The sequence below is a fragment of the Crocodylus porosus genome, unplaced genomic scaffold, assembly GCF_001723895.1.
Source record: "Crocodylus porosus isolate Cpor-Errol unplaced genomic scaffold, CroPor_comp1, whole genome shotgun sequence".
NCBI classification, from domain to species: Eukaryota; Metazoa; Chordata; order Crocodylia; family Crocodylidae; genus Crocodylus; species Crocodylus porosus.
This window is the reverse complement of record NW_017728906.1, coordinates 104,519,796-104,542,881: the sequence shown is the minus strand read 5'-3', so window position 1 is coordinate 104,542,881 and position 23,086 is coordinate 104,519,796. Positions and strand designations below refer to the sequence as shown.

The 23,086-nt window shown below is 40.8% G+C and overlaps 1 protein-coding gene across 1 annotated transcript in view; it reads right to left on the bottom strand.

Annotated features, from left to right (window-relative positions):
* TMTC4 (transmembrane and tetratricopeptide repeat containing 4) overlaps nucleotides 1-23,086 on the bottom strand; it is a 74,653-nt gene that overhangs the window by 42,958 nt on the left and 8,609 nt on the right. Inside the window, exons 3-6 of the mRNA XM_019529702.1 lie at nucleotides 19,606-19,721; nucleotides 14,328-14,544; nucleotides 9,709-9,796; nucleotides 310-407 (exon numbers count right to left, since the gene is read on the bottom strand). Coding sequence (XP_019385247.1) covers nucleotides 310-407; nucleotides 9,709-9,796; nucleotides 14,328-14,544; nucleotides 19,606-19,721 — 519 coding nt within the window. The remainder of the gene's footprint in view (nucleotides 1-309; nucleotides 408-9,708; nucleotides 9,797-14,327; nucleotides 14,545-19,605; nucleotides 19,722-23,086) is intronic.

Here is a 23,086-nt window from a genome sequence, read left to right as displayed (position 1 = left end):
AATTGGCTGAACATGTGGCATGTTGCATTACATTTATTTATTTACAAATGTAATGCATGCCAGGGACTTTTTACATTGATGTAAGTTACAATGGGAATAGGAATTGTGTGTGTGTGGCGGGGGTGGGGGGTCATGCCAGACCAGCCCACACAGAAGGTGGCTATTACTGAGCCCCACTGCTAAGTGGGTGGGCACTGCTAGGGATTTGCATGCAGAAAGGGAATATGCAATGAGATGTGGAGAAACTTTCCCCCCTTTCTACATAAGTAGCTTATGGACGTTGAGTCTAGCTTTTATGAGAACCCTTACCAGTACTGTAATTCCTTGTTCTTTGCACAGCATGGCTATTGCACCTAGAAGAACACTCACCAGCACCCAAAATACAGAAAAATGGATTCCTTCTTTATCTGTCAATGTAAAATATGACATAATTTAGGCTATAATATTTTAAATTGGCATTAGAAACAAAAAAATGCAATACTGTTTACTTTCTCTTAAAATCTTCTCTACCCTGCCAAATGAAAGGTGTAGAAGGAATGAACAACAATATGCCGGCATTTGTTCATTGGCCCCAGGGATTTAGTAGTAGACCACAGATGCATTAGGAATCTCCCCCTTTGGTAGACATTGTGTGGCTCCATACAAGTTTCTACAACATATTTCTGCAAAGCCCAATCATTAGACACAAACTTATTATCCTTGGCTACAGGTCAGTTATTAATGGCAACCCTTTTAAGCTACCAGAGAAGAAAGCAAAAATCCTCCTAATGAAAACATGAAGTGTCAGCCATATGATTCCCATTTTAACTGTTGCTTAATCTGCAAAAGCACAAGTTGCTAAAAGCACCTCTAAAACTGCTGAGTTCAGCAGGTATAGCATCACATTTCATTAATACTGCAATGGAATGTGATGGAGCCCATTAATGCCACTTTGGGTGAAGGGCCCATAGTGAAGAAGTTAACATATGCAATCAGGAAGCATGGGTTACAGCCACATGAGAACTCTGGGGTTAGTAAGGTGAGAATGAGGGCGGGAGAGACTGTGAATGGGAGTCCTTAAGGTAGTACAATCATTGACAGCTGATGCAGGACACCACAAGCAGGCATATATTTTATCCCCATCATAGCCAATCAGCATCATAGAAATATATATTTTATGTATTAGATTGATATCATATGGCTTGGACTTCAGAGGTACATTTGATTTTTTTTAATAGAACAAAACATGATTGCTTATAAAATTCAGTGTCATGTCTTCTCATATTCTGTGTCTGAATAAAAATACTTGGGAAACAAATTCAAAATTCAAGTTTTGATTTTGGTTTTTGTTTTGATATGGGTTTTTTTTTGGGGGGGATGGTTCTAAAGGGAAAAGGGATCGATTTGTTTTCTTTTTCCTTTCCCATTTTTTGATATACAAATACAGTTTGATACGACATTTCATCCCACCAGACTCTTCTGCTGAAGTTAATTATGATATTCTACAGCAGGATAGAAACTGTCCATACAAAAAAAACCCTCAATAACAATAACATTCAGCACATATGGTCCCTTGCATAAGTAAGATCCACAAAGCTCTTTATTAACTCAAATGATAGTAACTCATTATAGGCAGAGAATCTGAAAGGCAAACTTTGTATACAAGGATTTTTGAAATTTGTACAATTTATAAGCAACTAATATTAAATTAGGCAAATACATTCTTGAGTTGACATCACTGAACACTTTGTTGAATCTGGCTCTTCCTAGCCAGCTGAAGGGTTATAGTAGTTTGGAACAGAAATATGTACAGAGTGACTAGATTTATCTGATTTACCTAGATTTACTTAGTTTAAAAAGTTTCAACTTGATGGCTCCTTGGTACTTTTCTCCAGCCTTGTTTTCTCCCTATTATGCAGAGGGAAATTCAGCTCAAATTTTTACAACACAAAGTAGATGTTGCCATCTCCCTCATTTGGCATTTGCCACTCTTGGTTTTGTTTTTTTACATGAGACAGAATCACTATCATGTGCACATTTCCAGTTTTCAGAAGAATTGCCTAAGCATGTGAGGTATACATAGGCTTAAGCAGAAGCATCCCAAGGTAGTGAAAATACTCAGCATAAAAAGATAAATAAATATCAAGCTCCTCTCTTACAAAACTAAAATTTTAGTTGCTTTATTTCTTCTTGCGGTCTTTAAAGGACAATGTTGTCAGATACTGAGATGCAATATTATGAAATGTCATTAGTCTGTGATTAAGTTTCATGGAAGGAATCTTCCAATGACAAAGAAAATATTATCTCGTGTTTGTTTTTGGATTAATATGTGCACATACTTTTTCTTCTGTGCAGAAAAAAAACAGTACTGAGCTAGCCTAGAAAACTAGATACAGAAGACAGGAATTTAGTAATGCCATTAATCAATTAATTTTTGAACAGGGCTTTGAAAATTTAAAGCAGTATATAAGTGCTAATTATTATTATTATAAGATACAGACATGCCAACAGAGGCAATCAGTTTAATGAAGCACATTCCCCTAATACTGAACTGCTTCCCACTAGGAAGATCTTCTGTCAGAAAACGAAACCAATCTTTGGTTGGCACCTGTGCCTAGTTGAAACTAGTACACCATATTGTGAGTGGGCATAGTGCCACCCTAACAGATGGGGAAGATTGTAAGCATGCCAAAGAAGCATAGTGTGTGTTACATTTCTGTTCTGAAAGTTAGAAATCTAGTGTCTCCATATATTTATAAAAGGATCTCCAGGCTGCCCCTTCTTAGAAGTAGGTAAGTCTGAAAGCCCAAGAGATTCAGTGGAAAACCCACAAGGTTTTTTTGGGGTTTTTTAAGACAAACAATGTTGGGGTGGTCATCTATTCAGATTGACAAGCTGACATGCCTAAGTAATTTTGCATACACAGTGTGCCTCATGCTGTGGAATTAACTGATCCTAGGTTTTTCCTATAGTAACTGGACAGTTTTGGATCTAAGGTTGCAACAGCCATGCTTAGGGGTGGGGGTGGTCAGGAGCTGTATCTTGGCATTCAGGAAGGTACACTCTTTTCTCTTTGCAGAACTTTACATTTATTTGTGTGCTTCAAAGCAGTTTCACAGTGTCCTGAACTAATAAACCAATTTTTGAAGTGGACAATAAAAGCAGAAAGAAAGTATTGTAAGCACTTATTTAGAGTAAGACACACACACCCCCCTCTTGTGTTTAAGATGGACACACACATCCTCTCTTCTGGTTAAGATAGGTAGATTTTGCCTTTTTTTCTCCCTCAAGCCATGTTCATCTATAAAGCTCCATTACATAACAATCTTATCTAATGGACTTAGCCTTAAACTTTGGTGATCAAACACAAAAACTTCCTACTCTTAAGATACCAGGTAAGTATCTGCAATTTCAATGTAAACTGACTGCTTTTGTAAAATCAAGGCTTCTCAATTCCTCTCCAGATCTCTGAATCCATACAGAACTGCTGTTCAGTTTAACAAATGTTTTCTTTTAGTTGTGTAACTCTGGTAGGAAGTGTGGTTCTCACATTGTCTGTCAAGGTCTCAATAGATCTCTAGATTCCAAGCATCTCAAACTGAAGTATATAATATAAAGTACAATACAAAGTGATAGCTTCATCTACTGCTGAACTACAGCTTTGCTGAAGAGATATGAAACAGTCATTTAATAGTACACATACAAATGACCATTATTTTAGCTGTATAGATTACGAATAAGGGACTAGATTTGCAGAGATAGCCACGCACAAAGGAAATACCCAAGATGAGGGCACATGAACGCACACGTCACTGAAAATCAGCCCCCCAACTGTTTAATAGCCAGGAACAGTTATATTTACCAATTGCAAAACAAGCAACAGAAATAGCTTCATAAAGGATGCTTCAGTGGTATAATACCAGTAGCATAACTGAGCAGAGGCGACCAGGGCAGCAGGCCTGGGTGATATACTTAAGGGTAGGGAATAAAAATAGCCACTGCCACTATCAGTGGTGCAGCAGCTGTCACTGCCCTGTGTGGAGCTGCTATCCAGGGTGTGAAGATGATCAGTTATGCCTCTATAACACTAATTACTCTCACAGAAAAAGATTCCCACCTTAAAAAAAATGCATGACTGGTAAAACTATGCAAATTTATGTTGCTATACACTGAATATTAGTGCCACATTACTGATAGTAAGAGGTGGGTAGAAAGGAATATTAACCAAAAGCTTTAGGAAAAACAAACAAACCAGAAGAGTACCTTTTAGGAATGTAGGAACCAAAGGACTGATCCCTTGGTTATTACCTTGGTCAAAATTTCACAAGTTAATAATATCATCCTGTATCATGTCATCACAAATCCACAGACTAAACTCATATAACTAGACTGATAACAAGGTGAAGACAAAGCAAAGAAGCATGCACACTACACTAGGCCTTCTTATTAATTCCCAAGTATGGTGCATTAAAGTTCAATGACCTTAAGAAAGTTAATAATTCATTACTGCCTTACAAAATCTAGCCAAATAGTTGTCAGTTCTTGTTTTCTCCAAACACATAGAGCAGATTTTCAGTTCTAGATAAATATATTTGAAAACAGAGGGAGAGAATAAATAAAAACCGAGTAGTAGCCTTTCAAGTAGCCCACTGGTGCCGTTCTGTGAAAGTGTTCTAGTGACATCATACACCATAAAGAGAATAAGAACAAGTGAGAACCAGAATGCATAAGACACTCATAATCCATATCCTGTATTAAATGCTGCTGCATATTTTAAAAATATAATATGGCACATTTCAGTTAAAACAGAAACTATCTGTCCCACAATCCAGCAAAAGTCATAAACGAACCAAAACAGACATACAATATAAATTAAAACTACACAAAAGACATTCCTTCTCTCTTGAAGGACTTCCAAGTTGACAACTTTTTCTGCTTTTCCACCCCTGGAACAGTTTCAATATTACAGCTCCTCCAGGGCAGCTTCAACTCTAACCCAAAACCCTCTCAGTCTCATTTCCCAACTAAAAACAACTTTTTTTTGCTCCTCTATGCAAAACAAACACTGGGTAAGCATGACACACTATCTAGTCTATCCTATATGACTCTTAATAACAAGGGCTCTGTATGTCTGCTTCTTAAGGAAAAAAATTTACTTTCATCTAGGTTCTCTCCAAATCTTCTTACTCCGTGTACATACTAATGCAAAATTACTATAGGCAATATATTTGCACACAAGCTTTGGAAGAGAGAGAAAATACACTGGCACAGATTGGTGGAAGTTAATATTTGCAGAGGATATCAAGTAATACTCCGGCATGGATAGAAACACAAGATTCCCAAAGAGGGAACTAAAAAAAGATGGTTTTATCTTATTGACAAAGACAATTCTCATGTTGGTTTGATCTAGAAGATGATGTAATGGCAACTGCTAAGTGAGCCTCGAATTGCCAATGTCCATCAGCTATGTCTACAAGGTTTCAATTACGAGGCATATTAAAACAGTAACTTTGCAGGTGTCAGGAGAACACTTTGAGTTTAGAGAGATAAAAAGATTATTTCACTGCCTGCTGTAGGAAAATCTTTATTTCAATTATCTGAAGCATAATTCTACTCTGAAAGTAACCATGTAATAATGTTGCCTTTTATTTCATGGGTCTATACTTTGTCACTATTCAGAGGGCATTACAGTGCAACAGTGATGTTGAAACCATGATGGTCCAGAAATTATGTAAGAAGCAAGGATTTGATATCTTTTATTGGGCCAACAATATAGTTGGGATAAAGACAAGTTTTCAAATGCATGCATGACACTTCCTCAGGAAGCTTTTGAATGCATGACATTCAGTCTCAGGTCCTGTGTGCATAGCAGTTAGCAAGACCCAAGGGAAAAAAAAAGTCTTGCATTCAAAAACTTGTCTTTTTTCTCAACTATGTAGCTGGTCCCATTAAATATATCCCCCCTACAGCCTTGCCCCTCACTACACAGAGCCCAATTAGCTAAGTTTCATACTTCAAATCAGCTTTTTACTCCCACAAACTCAGCCGAACCAACACAACTAAGAGAAAGAATTGAACCCGAATTGTGTTTGGACCTCTTTAAGAGAATCTTTTAAAGTTCTAATCAGAACTGTGCAAACCATCTCAGGCAGCAGGTTTGGGCAGATATCACTGAGTGCCTATTTTGGTCAGCAAATTGTTACTATTGGTGCAATAAGGTGCAAGCTAGGTTAGGTCTAAGACTGGAAGCTGAGTTTGCAAGGGCAGTACGCAGGAAAAAGCTTTTTTTGCTTGTTTGGTTTTTTTACTTTCAAATTAATCACATTTGGTCTGGAAAGCATTAAGCCAATCAAAGACCTTACACAATGGCATTTTAAGGTCACTTTTCAAATTAGAAAACACATACTAGAATTTCAGTGCCAGGTTGTAGCAACTTGTATGGAACTTACAGGAAGAAGCAGCCTCTTAAATCACTCAAATGCTGTGAAGATTTCACAGTATTTGACATCGTATTTTAAAAATATTCTCCCACCATGGCCTGGATCTCTAGCTAATAAACTAAGGCAGTTACTCATGGGTATGTAGACTAAAGAAACTGAATTCAGAATATCAGTGGGCCAGAAGTACATAACCTAGGTACAAGGCATGTCAAAGGCCACTATGAGTAGGGATCGACCTAATTTGCGACAGCTGCTTCTGGATTTTGCAGTCCTGGCGCTGTCAGGTGTCATTTGCACAGTGGGTCCCCCCATGCCTCTGACCAAGAAGCCCTGGAAATCCCACCTCTCCCTGGAGATAGAGACAAAGCCATCTGTCAATCTCCAGGGAGGAGCAGGACTTCCAGGGCCCTTGGCCAGAGCACTCTGCCACAAAACTCTCCTGCATCTCTCCTTCTCACCCCCCAGCATGCTTCAGGTTGCCAGGGCTTCCCATATCTCTCTTTGCAGCTTCTTCCCCTCCCCACCACCTCTTGCTAGTTGTTTTTCATGGAAATCAGACTTTTTCAAAGGGGGGCCTACCAAATTTGTGGGTTTTGCGAAAATTGCAAAATGCAAATTTGGTACGTCCCTAACTATGAGCCTTAGGAGAGCTGAATTAAATCTGAAAGGTAAATACTGGCAGAACAGATTATCTTTGATAAACTATCTTAATAAAAACCAACTATATCTGTGCACATCAAGTACTCTTAAGGTCACTAGTATTGATGTAATGTCACAATGATAAGCACGCAACATACTACTGTTGCTCAATACTTAGTAGGAATTTGTTCAAACCACACAAGTTCTGCACTTTCAAAGATTAACACCCTGGCCTCTGCAAATGACTGACTCATAAAAAGAGTTCTCAAATTCCATCCCCAAGGAAAAGAGATCAAATTAGTTAAGACTCTGCTTCTTTTATAAATTTTTCCCCTGCAATATACTTTTTTCTTCCATTTCAGAAGCACAATGAAAACAGTTGCCTGCAATTCATCAACTTCAATAGCCAGTCTAAGCAGTTCTTGGTATCCTCCCTCCACAATTAAGGTTTCCTGTTGTACATAATGGCCAGAAATTTCAGCCCAAGGTTGCTAATAAAGTGACTCATCCTTCTTAAAGTCGCCAAGCCAACATTTTGTTATTGCAGAAAAATTCCAAATATGCATAACCTAAAATCGCACATAATTTTTAATTGTGTCTGATCTATTCATAATAGTAAAGCCAGTATAATTATGTTATTTTAAAGCCTCTAACAGTCATGCTGAAAACACATTTGTCCCTATTTTTTCTAAGTGATGGTTTCTTCCTTAATCTGATTTACTACAGAATGAATACAGAAAAATACAATGCATGATTCTTCATGACCCAAATAAGTGAATATAGAAGTAAATACCAACCAACAAGATGGTGTTGGGGCTACTCTTTTTGTGATTATTTTCTGGTTCAGATAAGCTTTTGTTGGTACAGACGCAAGCTAGACAAAACCAAAAAAAAACCCACCTGAGAAGTAAACAGGAACTTTTAAAATGCCATTTAAGTACCCAGTCTTAAATTGGACAATATTTTCACGAGCAATCAATATTACAAAGTTGTTCTATCAAAGCAAGTCACATACCCAGTAAATAGTCCCTACACAAGTTTTCCCACTGAGAGACATATTTAACATGCCAGGTTTGTGATGCTCCATATATACATATAATCTTGCATTCATATATGTGTATAAACATTTGTTAAATAGGGCCCTGAGATATTTTTTTCAAATCAAAATACATGCAACTGCTAAGCTAATTTCAGATTCAACAATACAGCAGAATTCACTTGAAAAAATTGTACATATTAAAATCATGGAGTTGTCATGATCAAAACACTATAGGCCAAGAGAGTTATTAGGGCTGTGCAAAGCTTTGGTCCCCAATTTGATTTGGTGGAGATTCAGCCCGATTCGGTGACTGAATCTCCAAACCTGAATAGAATAAAGAGAACTTTTAATCTCTCTGAATCAAATTGGAACTCTCTAAATTGATTCAGAGAGATTTGACAATTCTGATGTAGACACAGCTTTAAATGTTTTTTCTACATACCTCAAGATAGCAGGCAGCTCATGAATGCTGCGATGGTGGGGTGGATGGAGCATCCCACTGGAGTGTGGGGGGCTCCCCAGTGCACTTGGCAGCAGACCTGGAAGTGGACCAGAAGCACTTCCACTCCACTTCTGGGTCCCCCAGGGAGCGCACAGCCCCACCCCTCTGACTTAGTGACTGGTGCCTCCGGGCCACTTCCGTGTTCACCGCCGAGAATGCAAGGGCCCCCCCCTCGTTCTTGTGGGACGCTCCATCCACCCCAGCATCGCAGCATTCATGACCCATACCTGGTATCTCGAGGTATGTAGAAAAAACATTTCAAGCTGTGTCTATGGTTGAATCACCGATTCACGGAATCGGCATCAAATCTTCAGATTCAGATTTGGCCGAATCGAATTTGGGACAGTAATCCAAATCGACAAATCAAGTCACTGTCCCTGATCTGGGCCAAATCCAAATCCAAATCAAATACGGCCCATTTCGCACACCCCTAGTAGTCGTCTGTCTTAGTCCAAAGTGAAGCAGAAACCATGGTAAAAATACACTTTATAGACTAACTGAAGCAGAGACATATAAGCTTTCATAAGCAAGAGCTCACTTCATCAGAAACTAGCTCATGAAAGCTCGTGTCTCTGATTCAGTTAGCCTATAAAGTACATCTCTAGCCTGCCTTCTGTGAGCCAAATTCTACTCACCCTGTACATATGCAAACATTTCCAACTAATTCAGAGGAATTACTCATATGAGTATCGTGAGCCAGACTCAACCATATATTAAAAATACAAATAAGGCTTTCAAAATTCGTTCTTGTTTAAACAATACCAGTATTATGACACTCTTGCCCAAAAGAAAGGTTAATCTGTAATTTATATACCAAAGACACCTGTTTAATAGATTGATTCCTTTACATTCATGAAATGGAAACCTATTTAACAAACAGAACAATTATACACCAAATCTTTTCCACAAGATACAGTCTCAAATGTAAAATAAGCCTTCCACATCCTTTAGTGATCTATGCCAGTTAAAACAGATATATATATATATCCTGAGAATTTAAACATCAAACAGATATTGTTTACATCAAGCTGATGTTTTAGTTTATTATATTTTACAAAAGCTGCATACAAAATATGTAACATAATATTAGAGGCAAACATGATGCTTACTTTCTCTAAATGCTTTACAATATCCAAGGAAAGACAACAAAAAGAACAGGGCACATAGTAGGTCTGCGCGGCCAACAATGCCTGCAACCTTTAAACAGAAAAGAAAAGAGAAAGGATTTTTGTTTTTAATTACCAGAAACAATTTTTAGAAAATCTTAGGAAATATAAAGGCATATGAAAATAAATGCATGCATCATTGTTCATCCTGTAAAGTGGTTTACTAAATAATACAAAGCCTTGGGCATTCACCATATTTTGTGATGGAATATTTATCTGGCTTTAAGTCAAACAGGTAAATGGTTTGGATTTAACTCACTGAAAGATTACTAATAGTTTAAAGTGAGAATTGTGAGCCTGACTCAAAGCCTAGTAAAGTAAACAGAAAGTCCCCCGTTAATTTCAGTAGGCTTTGAATCAGGCTCAATCAGTATAATTCCTGAGGACAACTATGAGGTTGCTCAGACACATGCTGAGCCAATGGCTCAGGCTGAGAGGAATAGCTGGGATCAAATTTTACAGCTAGAGGCTGAGAATGGGAAAGGATCTACAATTTTTCCTTACTTTGCACACACTACTTTTTCTGTCAAATAAATTAGTTCGTCTCACTAATGGTTTTGCTGAAGAAAGAGAAAACCCATGGGCCTGATCCAAAGCTCACTAAAGTCAAAAGGAGTCTCTCTCTACTTTAGTGCTTTTGGATTAGGTCTTTAGACCGCAAAAGGCATACTTAGCTGAAACCTCTGGAGAAGCTGTGGGAAGAGGCTCTTTGGAATTAGGGTAAGAGCACCTAGCTCTCCTTGTCCCACCCTTATAGAGTAGCGACTCAAACACTTGAGGTTCTTAGGCTATGCTACTCCAACATCTTGGAAGAGTGGAAGGAGGATTTCTCCCTCATTTGCCTCCCTGGAATTCCCTCGTATTACCACCTTGTCACAGGGCACAAGATTTACAACAGCGAGTCTGCTGTGTTTAAAGAAAATGGTCTCAGTTCAGGACAGAGGGCTTGATCTAAAACTGACAGAAGTCATTGAAGATGCCCTTTGGCTTCAGTAAGTGTTGATTCTGGCTGCAAGTGGAAAAAAAAAAGTTCTGGATTCTGACTTCACTCTGAAAAAAATCCCTGCATGGCTTTGGACAAGTCATTAACTTCTCTCCTTCCTTCTCCATTTTAAAATGGAAGTTAATAATATTTCCTTGCCTCTCAGGGGTTTTCTGAGGATTAACTCAACAAATGTAAAGTGGTTTGAAGGTGAAAATAATGAAGTGCTATTCTGTTCCATGTATGGTTTTCATCTAATAAGATAAAAGTAAGGGCAAGCTGAAGTTCTGCAAATAAAGGTAAACATACTACAGAAAAGAGATTTTAGAGTCTGGCTCCTTAACACTCGTTGTCTTACTGACTCCAATGTAGAGATCGGCATTTATCTGGGCTGGAAGTCCACTTACGAGGTTTTTGGCAAACTGTTGGGGGCTGGGGGAACAAGGAATGAACAAGGGGCAATTGCCCCATCTGGCCTGCCCATCCACGCTGCATCCACTGCTAGGGACACCAAATGGAGCAGGCAGGCAGGGTCTCCATGGGGACCAGCCCAGGACCCTCACTAGCAGGGCTCATTTGGCTGGTCACATAGGATGGGGCTGTGGGAATACAAGGTCTGGAGTCTGGGAGTGGGATGGGTTAGCAGAGCCACAGCCAGGACCTAGATCATGCAGCAGTGACAGCGTGAGACTGGGGCCCAGGGCAGAGCCGCAATCCACTCTCCGTCAGCAGGGGCATGCAGAGAAAAGATCACAGCTCTGCCCTGGGCTCCAGTCCTGCACTATCACTGCCCCACAATTGTAGCCCTAGCCCTGCTCACCTGTCTCGCTCCCAGACACCACTTCCCCACATACCACAGCCCCATCCCATCTGCTCAGCTCTACCTGTGGGGGTCCAGGCCAGTCTCCATGGAGCCCCTACCCACCTGCTGTCTGGAGCCGTTGGCGGTGGATGTGGGGTGGGTAGGCTGGGGTGCCCAGGCAGCAGGGCCAAGTCTGGTGGCAGCAGCAACACTGACAGTGTTGGCTAGAAAGAGCTGCCACTGCCAGGATTGCCAGGAAGCCAAGTCCAGCTGCTGCACTGCCCCAGCCCTGCTGCATGCCTGGGGACAACAGGACTGGCTGCATGCGCTATGGCCCAGGCTGCCCCCTGCACCTAATCCAGGGGGACCCACTGTGGGCCAGATAAAATCTCTTGGCAGGCTACATCCAACCCCCGGGCCATATTTTTCCCACCCCTGCTGCAATGGCACAACCTGAGCCAGATGTGCAGGATCAGGCCCATAACTGCTGGTGTAAAGTTCTAATTTTAGATCAGTCTTCCTAACCAAAGTTCTGTGCAGTATTTTATCACTCAGGTCTTATCAGGAAATGCAAACAACTTTATTGTTGTTGTTTTTTCTCTCTCAAGCAGCAAAAGCAAAAACCCACAGTGAAACAACAAATGTTATATTCACAGACACAACTTTTCAATGTCCATTGAGAACTTTTATTTTCTATGTGTTTGTATATAACAGAAAACAAAACAGCAGAGACAGATTCTTCATGATTATATGTCCAATGTGACACCTAATTTCAAAGCCAGGTTGTCATGATTGTAAAAAGGAATGGAGTTTTCAGCATCAAGACAGATGCTGTTTCAGAGGACAAGTGACTCATATTTGCACATCCTGGAAGCACACAATTCAATGGTTTGACTGTTACTAAAAATATTCAGTGCAAAAAGACTTGTTTGCCATTGTTTAACAAGCATCTCTGCCCTGGAAGATCATAGAAGAGCATGCTACATTCTTCTCCACAAAAAATGGCCAGAGCTTGGATGCTGTTAGTTCCCAAACCTGCAAACTTCTCATATCTGCAGAAAGACTTCCAAAGCCCAAGCAGGTTCCTTTGCACTATCAATACCTTATTAACTTTTGATGCCCGGTTGAAACAAACATATATGTTGTACAGAGACACAAAAAGAAGAAAAAATAGAAAAAGCACATTAAGGAGTCAATAATAATTCTATAGTTAAGCTTTTAATTAGATTTGATTATACATGACAGATTCTAAACTTAACTGGGAGGTATGTTCTCTATAACGTCATGCTGGGGGCTACCAGTTGCTATATTAACTTTAGCACAAAAGTTTGCGCTGGCAGCCCCAGTCCTGTAGACACAGTTCTGCAGGACCCTGGCTGCTGGAATGCAGAATACACCAGCCACTCCCCTTAGTCGCAAGGAACAGAAACAGCTGCACTATCTAAGATTTTTCTTAGGTAATGGGCAATCTGATTAGCTATCCACCTCTCCTGTTCATTGCCAGAGTGATGTAAAGGGTCCATAAATGGGGCAAGACTCTGGCTCAAAGCAGTGAAAATAAATCTTTACTATGTATGGACAATAAAATGTGTCAAACTTACTACTTTGTTCACTCCCAGAGCAAAGACAAGAGTTAAATTCAAAATTAAACTCTCTGGCTGTTTAACTCAGAAGCAGCTAAAAATATCTCCTTTTGGATTATGATTATTTTTAAAGTTTACATATTTATAGGTTTTAAAGCCAGAAGGGATCAAGATTCTTATCGAGTTTAATGTACTGCATGATGCAGGCCTTTGAGTTTCCTGCTCAGGTCCAATAGCTGTGATTGAACTAGGGCAGAAAACATGCAAATCTTAAATTTAAGACTCTACCACACCCTTCCTAAATTGCAGTAATATTTACTCACTGTTACAAATGTATGTTGTAGTCCCAATCTAAATCTGTCTGGCTTCAACTTCCAGCCATTGAATCTTAGCCAGATTGAACAGCTTTTAATTACCAAATTTCTGTTCCTCATGTAGGCACTTATATATTGTGTTCATACAATTCTTTAACATTCCATTTGAGAAGGTAAATAGATAGGGCTTCAGATGTCTTGCACTCTAAAGCACATTTCCAATACTCTGACCATTCTCAAAGCTCCTCTCTCAACCCTCTTCACTTTTTTAGCATCCTTCTTGAAGTGCTAACACCAGAAAGAGAGCCAGTGAACCAGTGGTTTTCAACCTTCTTTCATTTGTGGACCCCTACAAAATTTCAAATGGAGATGTGGACCCCTTTGAATTTTAAGTATGGGTATTCATCACAGACCACAGGTTGAGAACCACTTCAATAAACCAACAGTGGTCACTCCAGTGCCAAATAGAGAGTTAATTCAATTTCCCTACTCCTACTTGGTATTCCTCTTAGCTTTACATAAATGGGGAAAGCAAAAGTGATCAAACAGTTGTAGTCATCCTATTTTTTCCCCCCACTCTTCTTGCTGTTCATTGGAAGGCATGCCCAGGCATATAATCTTTATTCAGTACTTAGTGACAGATAGTCTTAAAACTATAGTTTCTTTAGCTATCACAATTACACTATTTTCTTTTCTTATATAGGATTCTTCCCTGTAAAGTTACTAACTTACATGCAAACTGTCAAATATTATGGTAACAGTCTCAACACATGGAAAGAAAAGCTGTAATACACAGAATACATAGATCAGGATTAGCTAGTGCTGGTCTATAACTTTGGAGATGTACTATATTATAGAAGATCTAAGTAGGACGTACTTACACATTCAGTATGTACTGGATGTACAGCAAATAGTAAAGCTGCTAGTGGAGATGCTCTTGGAGCAAGGTTTAGCCTTCTTCCTTTACTGCTGTACTGCAGCCCACCCAATAATATCGAGAAGACATCAACCATTAACACACAGATAATGGAATGCAGCATTATATTGATGACATGAAAACCAACTGGGTGGAAGCCTCCAGCAAAAAGGTAATTAAGTCTAGGTAAAAAAACAAAAACATTAAGATTAAATGAGTGCCTAGAGATATACATGAGGAAACAGACAACCTGATATAGAAAATAGCATTTTAATACAGCAGGAACATTAATAATGTTGAAAAGATTCACTGCGTAGTTGAAGTCATGGCCAGGCATCACACTGAACCCCCTTGCTGAATCTACAAAGTTATTTTCCAGAGAGATTTTCCTGTGGAATTGGACTTATACCCTTGGACCAATTGTCCTTTGCAAAAGTCACCCTTGAAAGGATTGCTGCCAGATGCCAACTGGGAGCAGCAATGATGGCTGCTTTTTGGTAGCATGTGGAGTGCTATGAAACATGAAACCTTGCGTAACGTTGAAAGTAGGAGCCCTACATGGTAAGCAGCCCAAACAATCTGGAAAGAGCTCATGAGCTTATGAGTGTAGATATATTTGCCCTGTTTCCACAGTGATTTTGGAAGCAATCCTCTCAAGCGTGCCTCAGCCTACTCTCCCCTGCTCCACAGATGCGCAGCATGCAAAAGAGAGGCTGCTCTAGGTTGGGGTGTTGACCATCACTGCTCTTTAGATGTCTTTCTTTCCTGTGCTTGAAAGTGGCAGCAGGAGACACCCTTGGAACAGACTTCATTCCTAGAATGGGCAGGAGTGGAACAGGGGTATGTGGAAGGAACAGCTTTGAGTGGTGTTTCTGCAGGACCCTTAGGACTCTTAATTGCATGCCCTAAGAGCCCATAAAATAGGGGGCCAGAGTTGGAATGATGGAGTAAAGCAAGTGTTCTTTTGACCTGAGAGATAAATCCATCCTGCCTTAACACAGAAGTCCTAACTAATTTGCACAGAGATTAAAGATTTTAATCACCAATGGAATTTGTCATAGCATGCTTAGTCACAATCTGCCTCATTAGTGGTGGCCATCGGGCAGCTAAGTTTTCACTCTACACCTTGGCAGTGGCTGTATATTATTGGTGTTGTGCACACAGAGGTAGTGATGTATTTTGACATCTCTAAAGATGAAAATCATAGAGAAATAGGTCTGGAAGGGATTTCAGGATGTCACCCATTCCAACCTTCTGCTTAGAGCAGAACATTCAGACAAATGTTTGTTTAACCTGCACTTAAAGATCTCCAGTGACAAAGATTCCACGATCTCTTCAGATAATCTACTTCCATGCTTAGCCATCCTCAGAGATAAAAAGTTCTTCCTAATATCCAACATAAGTCTTCCTTGCTGCCATTTAAGCCTATTACCACTTGTTCAGTGCCCAGTAATAACTATTATTTAGAGGATGTAGGTGGAAGAAGAATTCTGCTGGGGACAGAAGGTTGTGTGCAAGGAAGTCAGGAAGGACAGCTGGAAAAAGGAATGTGTGGGCCAGAATGTTTAGTTAAAGATTCAGTCCAAGAGCCTATTTTCTATAGGACATTTGAAAAAGAAGGGAGTGGGGAAAGAGTGTCCCATAAATTTCTATAGAATATTAGCAATAGGCTAAAGGCTTCAAAACCTTAATTTGGATAATGAGTTTCACGTATTTTGTGCAGCTGACTTGAGTCTTAATTGAAATCCTGTATGAAGAACATTACATTATAAATGTGTAATGCACACACAGTAAAGGCTTAAGGTAGTTTAGAAGCCAATTTCTTATTTTCTTAGAAGGTGTTATTTCCTCATCTCTACATGATCATCTGTGGTTTCAATTTTTTAAATAATTGTGCCTAAGTTTCTATTTAAGTTACCTAGGGCAAGTGCATACACACATATTTTCTGACAGTTAAACTGACTTAACTGTCAGAGTGTACACACGTATGTGGAGCAGAATCAACTTAAATGCTGCACAGGATAATACACCTCCAAGGTGAGTTGCATTAGTTAAGTCAACTTAGCTCACAAGATGGCTTCCACCATGCCAAGGAGCTCTATGTCTGTATACTCCAACAGCTTAAGTCGACTTAAAGTCATCTTATTTTAAGCCAACTTAGTATGTGTGTATGCACCGGGTCTTACTAGAGACAGAGCAAGCCTCAAGGACTCTAAGGGAAAAGGAAAACATGTGCTTTATGTAATTTGGAAACCTCCGATAGTTTTTTATGCTCCCCACCTATTAATTTTATTTGTATGACACTGGTACCAAAAAGTCCCAACTCAGACTAAACCCCATTGTGCTAGGTGATAGACAAGCACACTGTGTGAGATGATCACTACCATTACATGACCATACCAAAGAGAAAAAAAGAAGTCAAGGTCCCATGTACTCTCCTGCTCAGATTGGACTCTGTCTGCAATAATGAGAGGAAGGGCTCTGAACTACTTTACTACTGACTGGAGTATGTATGCAGCATGGAGAAAGGAGAACCATGGACAGGGTGAAGGAACTCAGGGTTAGGTCCTCAAAAGCACTGCAACACTTGGGTACCTAGATTCCTTCATGCCCTGATGCCTAATAAACCCTCAAGCCCTGAACATCCAGGCTCCTCTCTCAATTGATGGGGCAGATGAGCATTTAAACAGAACCTAGAAATCATAAGAACATAAGAACTGCATTTACTGGTTTGGACATAGATCCTTCTTGCCCAGTACCCTGTGACACACAATGGCAGAGAGTGGATGCTATAAGGAAGAGTGAACTGGGTATGATCAGGGTTTTTTCCACTGTTCCTCTCTCACTTGCAGCCTCCTATACATTAGCCAGGAAACAAGGCAAAAGAACGGTGCTTAACATGGCCAGCAATAGATGCCCAATTACCTGTTTGTGCTTCAAATCTCAGGTACGAGTCCTCTCTTGCAAGTAGGTATGTAAGCCCTATTTTCCTGGCAGTGAAAAATCACATATACACAGGGAACAGAGCACCCCTGAAGAGCCAATAGCTAAGTGGTTACACTTATTTCCTGATATGTAGGAGAGCTGGTTTCAGATCATGTGTACCCCACCTGTTTGGAGTACAGGTTGAAACCTAGGTCTGCCACATCCAGGTTGAGTGTCATGACCAGCACACTATATTTATTCTCCTGTCAGAGCTGTTCAACTTTGTTTTAAATCAGGTGTCCTGCTTCCCAGGTAAATCCTTTCACAACTGGGATGACAGGAATACACATACACCTGTCTTCCCAGTTTTTTTTTGCTTTGGGTATGGCTACAGATGGTAGTGCAACTGAGGGGCTGCAACTAGACTAGCAGTCCTGGGTGCTGCCTTTGGAAATTTGTATGCAAAAATAGCTGCTGCTGCAATGACAACTGACCACACAACCACAATCAGCATGGCAGGAGCTGGTGCTGCCCTGTGTGTTGGTGGCTGCTCAGGTGCATATCTGTCCTGGTATATCACTGGCTACAAGAATAACTTGTGATACAGTTATTGTACCAATAAATGGAGCTTTTAGGATAAAGTCCTTGCCTGTCCCTGGGGTGGTAAAGTACAGATCTAAGGCAACTGTAGGGCAAAAAGTGTTTTTCCCCCTCCCTCACCCTCTGGCAAAGAAACACTTAGTTTAGGGCTCTGTTGGCAGTGTCAGGGTATGGCATCTTTGCACATATCCACTTGTAGAAACATAGGTGCATCTAGGGTTAGGCAGAAGCTGAGTGACAGGTTTGAAGATATCTTTGAAACCTAAATACTGGATGTGGCATCCCTTTGAGAACCTAGGTTTTACTCCTTCCCCAGGACAAGTGAGAAGCATGGGAAGAACTAATGTGAGATAACGTAGCCACGTACTACCCCTTACGCTAATGGTAATTTGTATGAACTTTAGCACATTGAGACAGGCCCAGAGCACAAGGATATTGCAATCTAAGTGGGTACAAAATAAGGCACAAAGTGAAGCGACTTCTCCAACGGCATTTTGCAGGCCAGAGACAAAACAAAGAACAGGACCCAGGTGTCCTGGTTCCCCCATCCTGTGTTCTAAACCATTAAAACCATCTACTAACCAGTACAGCTATCATAAGAAAGCATCATATGAACAGCTATCTGACAAAGTACATTTAAACAGAGACATTAAAAAAATCTGTTAAATTGAGATTGGGATAGAGAACAAAATGCAATGGAAACCCAGGATGCCTCCTGCTGCTGTGGGGAAAAGTACCAACTAAAGACACTTTCTCCATGCTGCCCTTGGGAAAACCAGCATTGATGGCTACTGTGCCATCACTGAGTCTCTGTCCTTGGGTGGCTGGGTCCTGACACCCGCTCACCACACACCCACCTGCCTCTGACCCAAATTGGGTCAATTTGGCTGCTGGGTCAAATGGCTCCACAGGCTGAATCTGGCCTGTGGGCTGTAGACTGCCAATCCTGCTCTACATAAAATTGGTGTAGGATGCTCAGTTGCTAAAATAATTCAAAACAACTCCAACCTGTGAAGTGGGTATACTCTTTTTCCTGTATTAAGCAGGTCCACAGGGCATTCTATAATTAATTAGGCATGTTAATTATGATGATGTTTAATTATTTCATACAACTGGGCTCCATCTCCATTCCTCCTTGTTCACCTTCAGTTTTTGCTAAGGCAATGGTTTTCAAATTACCTAGTCACAGAATCCTTCATATCACTGGTCTGCTGTGGAACCCCTACCCTTATCCTAAGACTGACACAGAGCCACGTAACCTGACACACAATGATGGCGCACCACCTCCCAGCCTGTCCCACCATTACTTCTGTCTCATTGTGGAACCCCTAATGACTTATCGTGGAACCCTAGAGTTCCATGGAAACTAGTTTGAAAACCACTGTGCTAAGGTAAATTTCAGCACTTTGCAGAGAGTGAACACAAGGAATTTAAGTGATACCCTTATTTAGTAGGCTCGTACAAGGGTTGGGTATTAACTTAAATTCCTTCTGCTGGGCTCTATGAATAGGTGGATTTTACCTTAAGGTCTAAGCCTGAAATGTACTTGGAAACATGGGAATCCACCTCCCTGGAACTCATTGTAAGATCAGGACTTTGGTGCAAGTTTAACCGTCTTCCATACCTCAAACAGAATTCCACCTCCCTCAAAGTCTGTCCCGCACCAAAACCAATTAAAAAAATGAAAACCCCAGACCCAATGCAAAGGGCACTCTCACCTGAAGGTTAGGACAGTAAGTGGTCGATATGATTTGTGGCTGGTATTGCTGCTGAGTTTGCTACCCCAAAAGTCATGATGCCACAGGTCGCCAAGAGGGGTTTCTGCCCTGAGATCCTAAAAGAAGATATTTGTTAACACCAGCACTGTTAACACTCCTGTTTGGTTAGAGGCAGCTGGATTGAGAACAATTACATACAAATGTAAACTGGCACTAACAGGACCACATTTTAAAGCATTTCTATAAAAGTATTGCCTATGTGGTTGACTATGGACAACTAACAGAAATTGGCCTGGAGTCTTTCCCTATACCCCTCTAATTATCACTGAGCTGACCCTTGGATTGTGCAACTTAGCATCACTTTGTGAATTTCAATGGAGTTGTGCTGATTTACACTAGTGGATGACCTAACGATAGGTGTATAGAGCACATTACAAAAATATTAGTTAAAATACCTTTAATTTTAGAAACAGGTATCTTGGGAAATGGGACAAGTGCATGCTGTTTCAAATAGCTATTTTCCATTAGTTTGAGCATCACACCCATTAATGAAAGAAGGATATAAAGCAATGACTAAAGATGGCAACCAGTGATTAGCTCTTTTTAAGCCCTGCTGCATCGCTTGCTTACTTTTCACATAACACCATTCAAATGGTACTCTATTTTTTACAGAGGAATTTGCTTCTTGGATTAACCTATATACTGTTCTAAAAAGAAGGTTAGTGACAGTTGTTAGGAAAGAAATTCATTATAGACCAACACAGAAGGGAAAAATTTATACTTAACCCCACCTACCCCTACAAAGTAGAAGCTTGCAGTTAACTTTTATCTTGAAGACGAGCTTATAAAGAAGTGATAGAGATTACTTGATCTCGAGATGTTCTCTTAGGAAAGCACATGAAAAGTCTGAAGAACACAAATGAGAACAAGACATACCAAAGGTCCATCCCCATGCAATCATCATGCATTGTGTTCATAAATAACTGAGGTTGGTGCGCTGACAAACCCACTCTGCCTGCACCCTGCTCTCCCTTTCTCTCTTCCTAGGTGAAGTTTGAAATTCTGCTCTCCTTTATGTTAGCACTACCCCATGCAGTATAAATGAAGATCTTTAGTAGGATTCAAAAACAAGACCATACCTGACAGCAAGATAATCTAATGCCCGCAAAAAATCACTTTCATAGGGGAACCTGTACTGTATGTGCAGTCATTCATAGTTTATTTCTATTCAACTGACAAGGTGGAGAAACAATAATAACCAGGTAACCAGACACAAAATATCACACGTACAGGCACACACCTCAAAACATCACACCCTGACTCACACCTCATAACTACCACCATCACCTGAAACCTAATATTCCTTTTTACGGGTTATCAATCAATAGATAGGATCAAATTTGGCAGAGTTCACTAGAGATGCACAAGATGAAACACTGCCACAAACCTGCATATGAAATAAAGAGAGGGTCTTGTGGCACAGAGATTGGAGAGATCAGACTTCAATGCTAAGCACTCACAGAGAAGCCTCCAAGATCAGGCAAGAGCCATAACATGGAAAGATAAGAAGTCAGGTGTTGCAAAGCTTTATTTTTAGGTACATGGCCCTTGGAGAAGAAGCCAGAATGCTATATTTGGTGCATGGGGTACCTATAAAATTTGTGGGGAGAGCAATGTGCCTCCAGGTGGGACCCAGAAGACATCTCATTGAACAGGAATCTACCAAAAGTCAGCATGCTAAAGCATGAAGTTGCTTAGAGCTGCTGAAGAAAGCACCTGATTCAGGACTGTAAAAAGTGCCTTGGTCCATCTGGGATCCAACACTCAGGAGATTGTGAAAATAGCATAAAACTGCTTTTTTTAAAGCTACTGAGCAGGCTTGATTGCTGTCTTCCAAATCATTGTCAGAAGAGGAGGTAGTTCCCCACACATACATCTACACTCCATTTGTTCAAGAGACTATTGTGGGATAATTTAAATTCAACTCCCTCCTTTGTTTAAGGGGCTTCAAATCCATATGTCCCACTCAGAAGAGTGCCCAAAATACCAGCCTGGAGATCTTAACCAGTCTCTATTTCTTCTGTTGATGTTATCCCACTGTGCAGAAAATAATTATAAAATTAACTGGGCCTTGTGATTCTTAAGAATGTGCATTTGTAAGAAGGAAGGCCTGGGTTTCAGTTCCTGCTCTCAGGACTCCTTCTGAATTGTACAGTTCAACAGAAAACACAGAAAAAATGTTTAAAGAAGGGATCCAGGTCTACCCCCTCTGGTGACTGCCCTAACCAGTCAGCTAGAATCCCTGGATCCCTTCTCTAAACATGTTTTTCTGCATTTTCTATCCTGCAATGACCAGGGATCCTGGTTTTGTCCAATTTAAAAAAATCCACAATTTTTGGATAAAAAAAGTAATCCCAAATCCACATTTTTCTGTTTTTCTGTGATTAAAATGAAAGGCCACTCATGTATGAAAGGCCATATATGAGTGGCCTTTCATTTTAATCGCGGAAAAATGTGGATTTGGGATTACTTTTTTAAATCTAAAGATTGGGGATTTTTTAAAATTGTACAAAACCAGGATCCCTGGTCATGAAGAAGCTCAGCACCTGAGGCAGTTCTAGATACAAGCAGAGGTGCATCACTACCCTGATGGGAGTTGAGGTGCACTTAGGGTTAGGCAAGAGCTGTTAAAGAGCTTTTGAGATCAAAGATGACAAAGCTAACATGTTTAACGATTTCTTTGCCTCCATCTTCCTAAGTAGGGACCAGAAGTCACCTCCCTGCTGGGCCCCCCTCGGGCGCCAGGGGAGGCACACCTGGGCCAAGGGTTACTGAGGAACTAGTTAGGGAGCTTCTGGAAGGACTGGACGTATTCAAGTCAGCCAGTCCGGAGAATCTCCACCCTAGAGTTCTAAAGGAATTGGCCGAGGTCATTGCAGGACCCCTGGCATGGTTTTACGAGCACTAGTGGTGCTCTGGTGTGGTGCCGGAGGACTAGAAGAGGGCCAATGTGGTTCCCATCTTCAAAAAGGGGAAGAAGGAGGACCCGGGAAACTATAGGCCAGTTAGTCTTGATCCTAGGCAAGCGGTTTGAGAATATTATTCTGGCACACATCCACGAGGGGCAGCAGGGGACTGCGTGCTTAGGGGCAACCAACACGGGTTCATCAGTGGCAGGTCCTGTCAGACCAACCTGGTGGCTTTTTACGATCAGATCACCAAATCATTAGGGGGTAGCAGTGGACATAGTCTTCCTGGACTTCTGGAAGGCTTTTGACACCGTCTCTCACCCCGTTCTCATTAAGAAACTGGGGGACTGTAGGGTCGACACCCACACAGTCGAATGGGTCACCAGCTGGTTGGAGGGCCACACCCAGAGGGTGGTAGTGGATGGGTCCTACTCAAACTGGAAGGACGTGGGCAGTGGGGTCCTGCAGAGCTCGGTCCTCGGGCCCGCGCTGTTCAACATCTTCATCAGTGA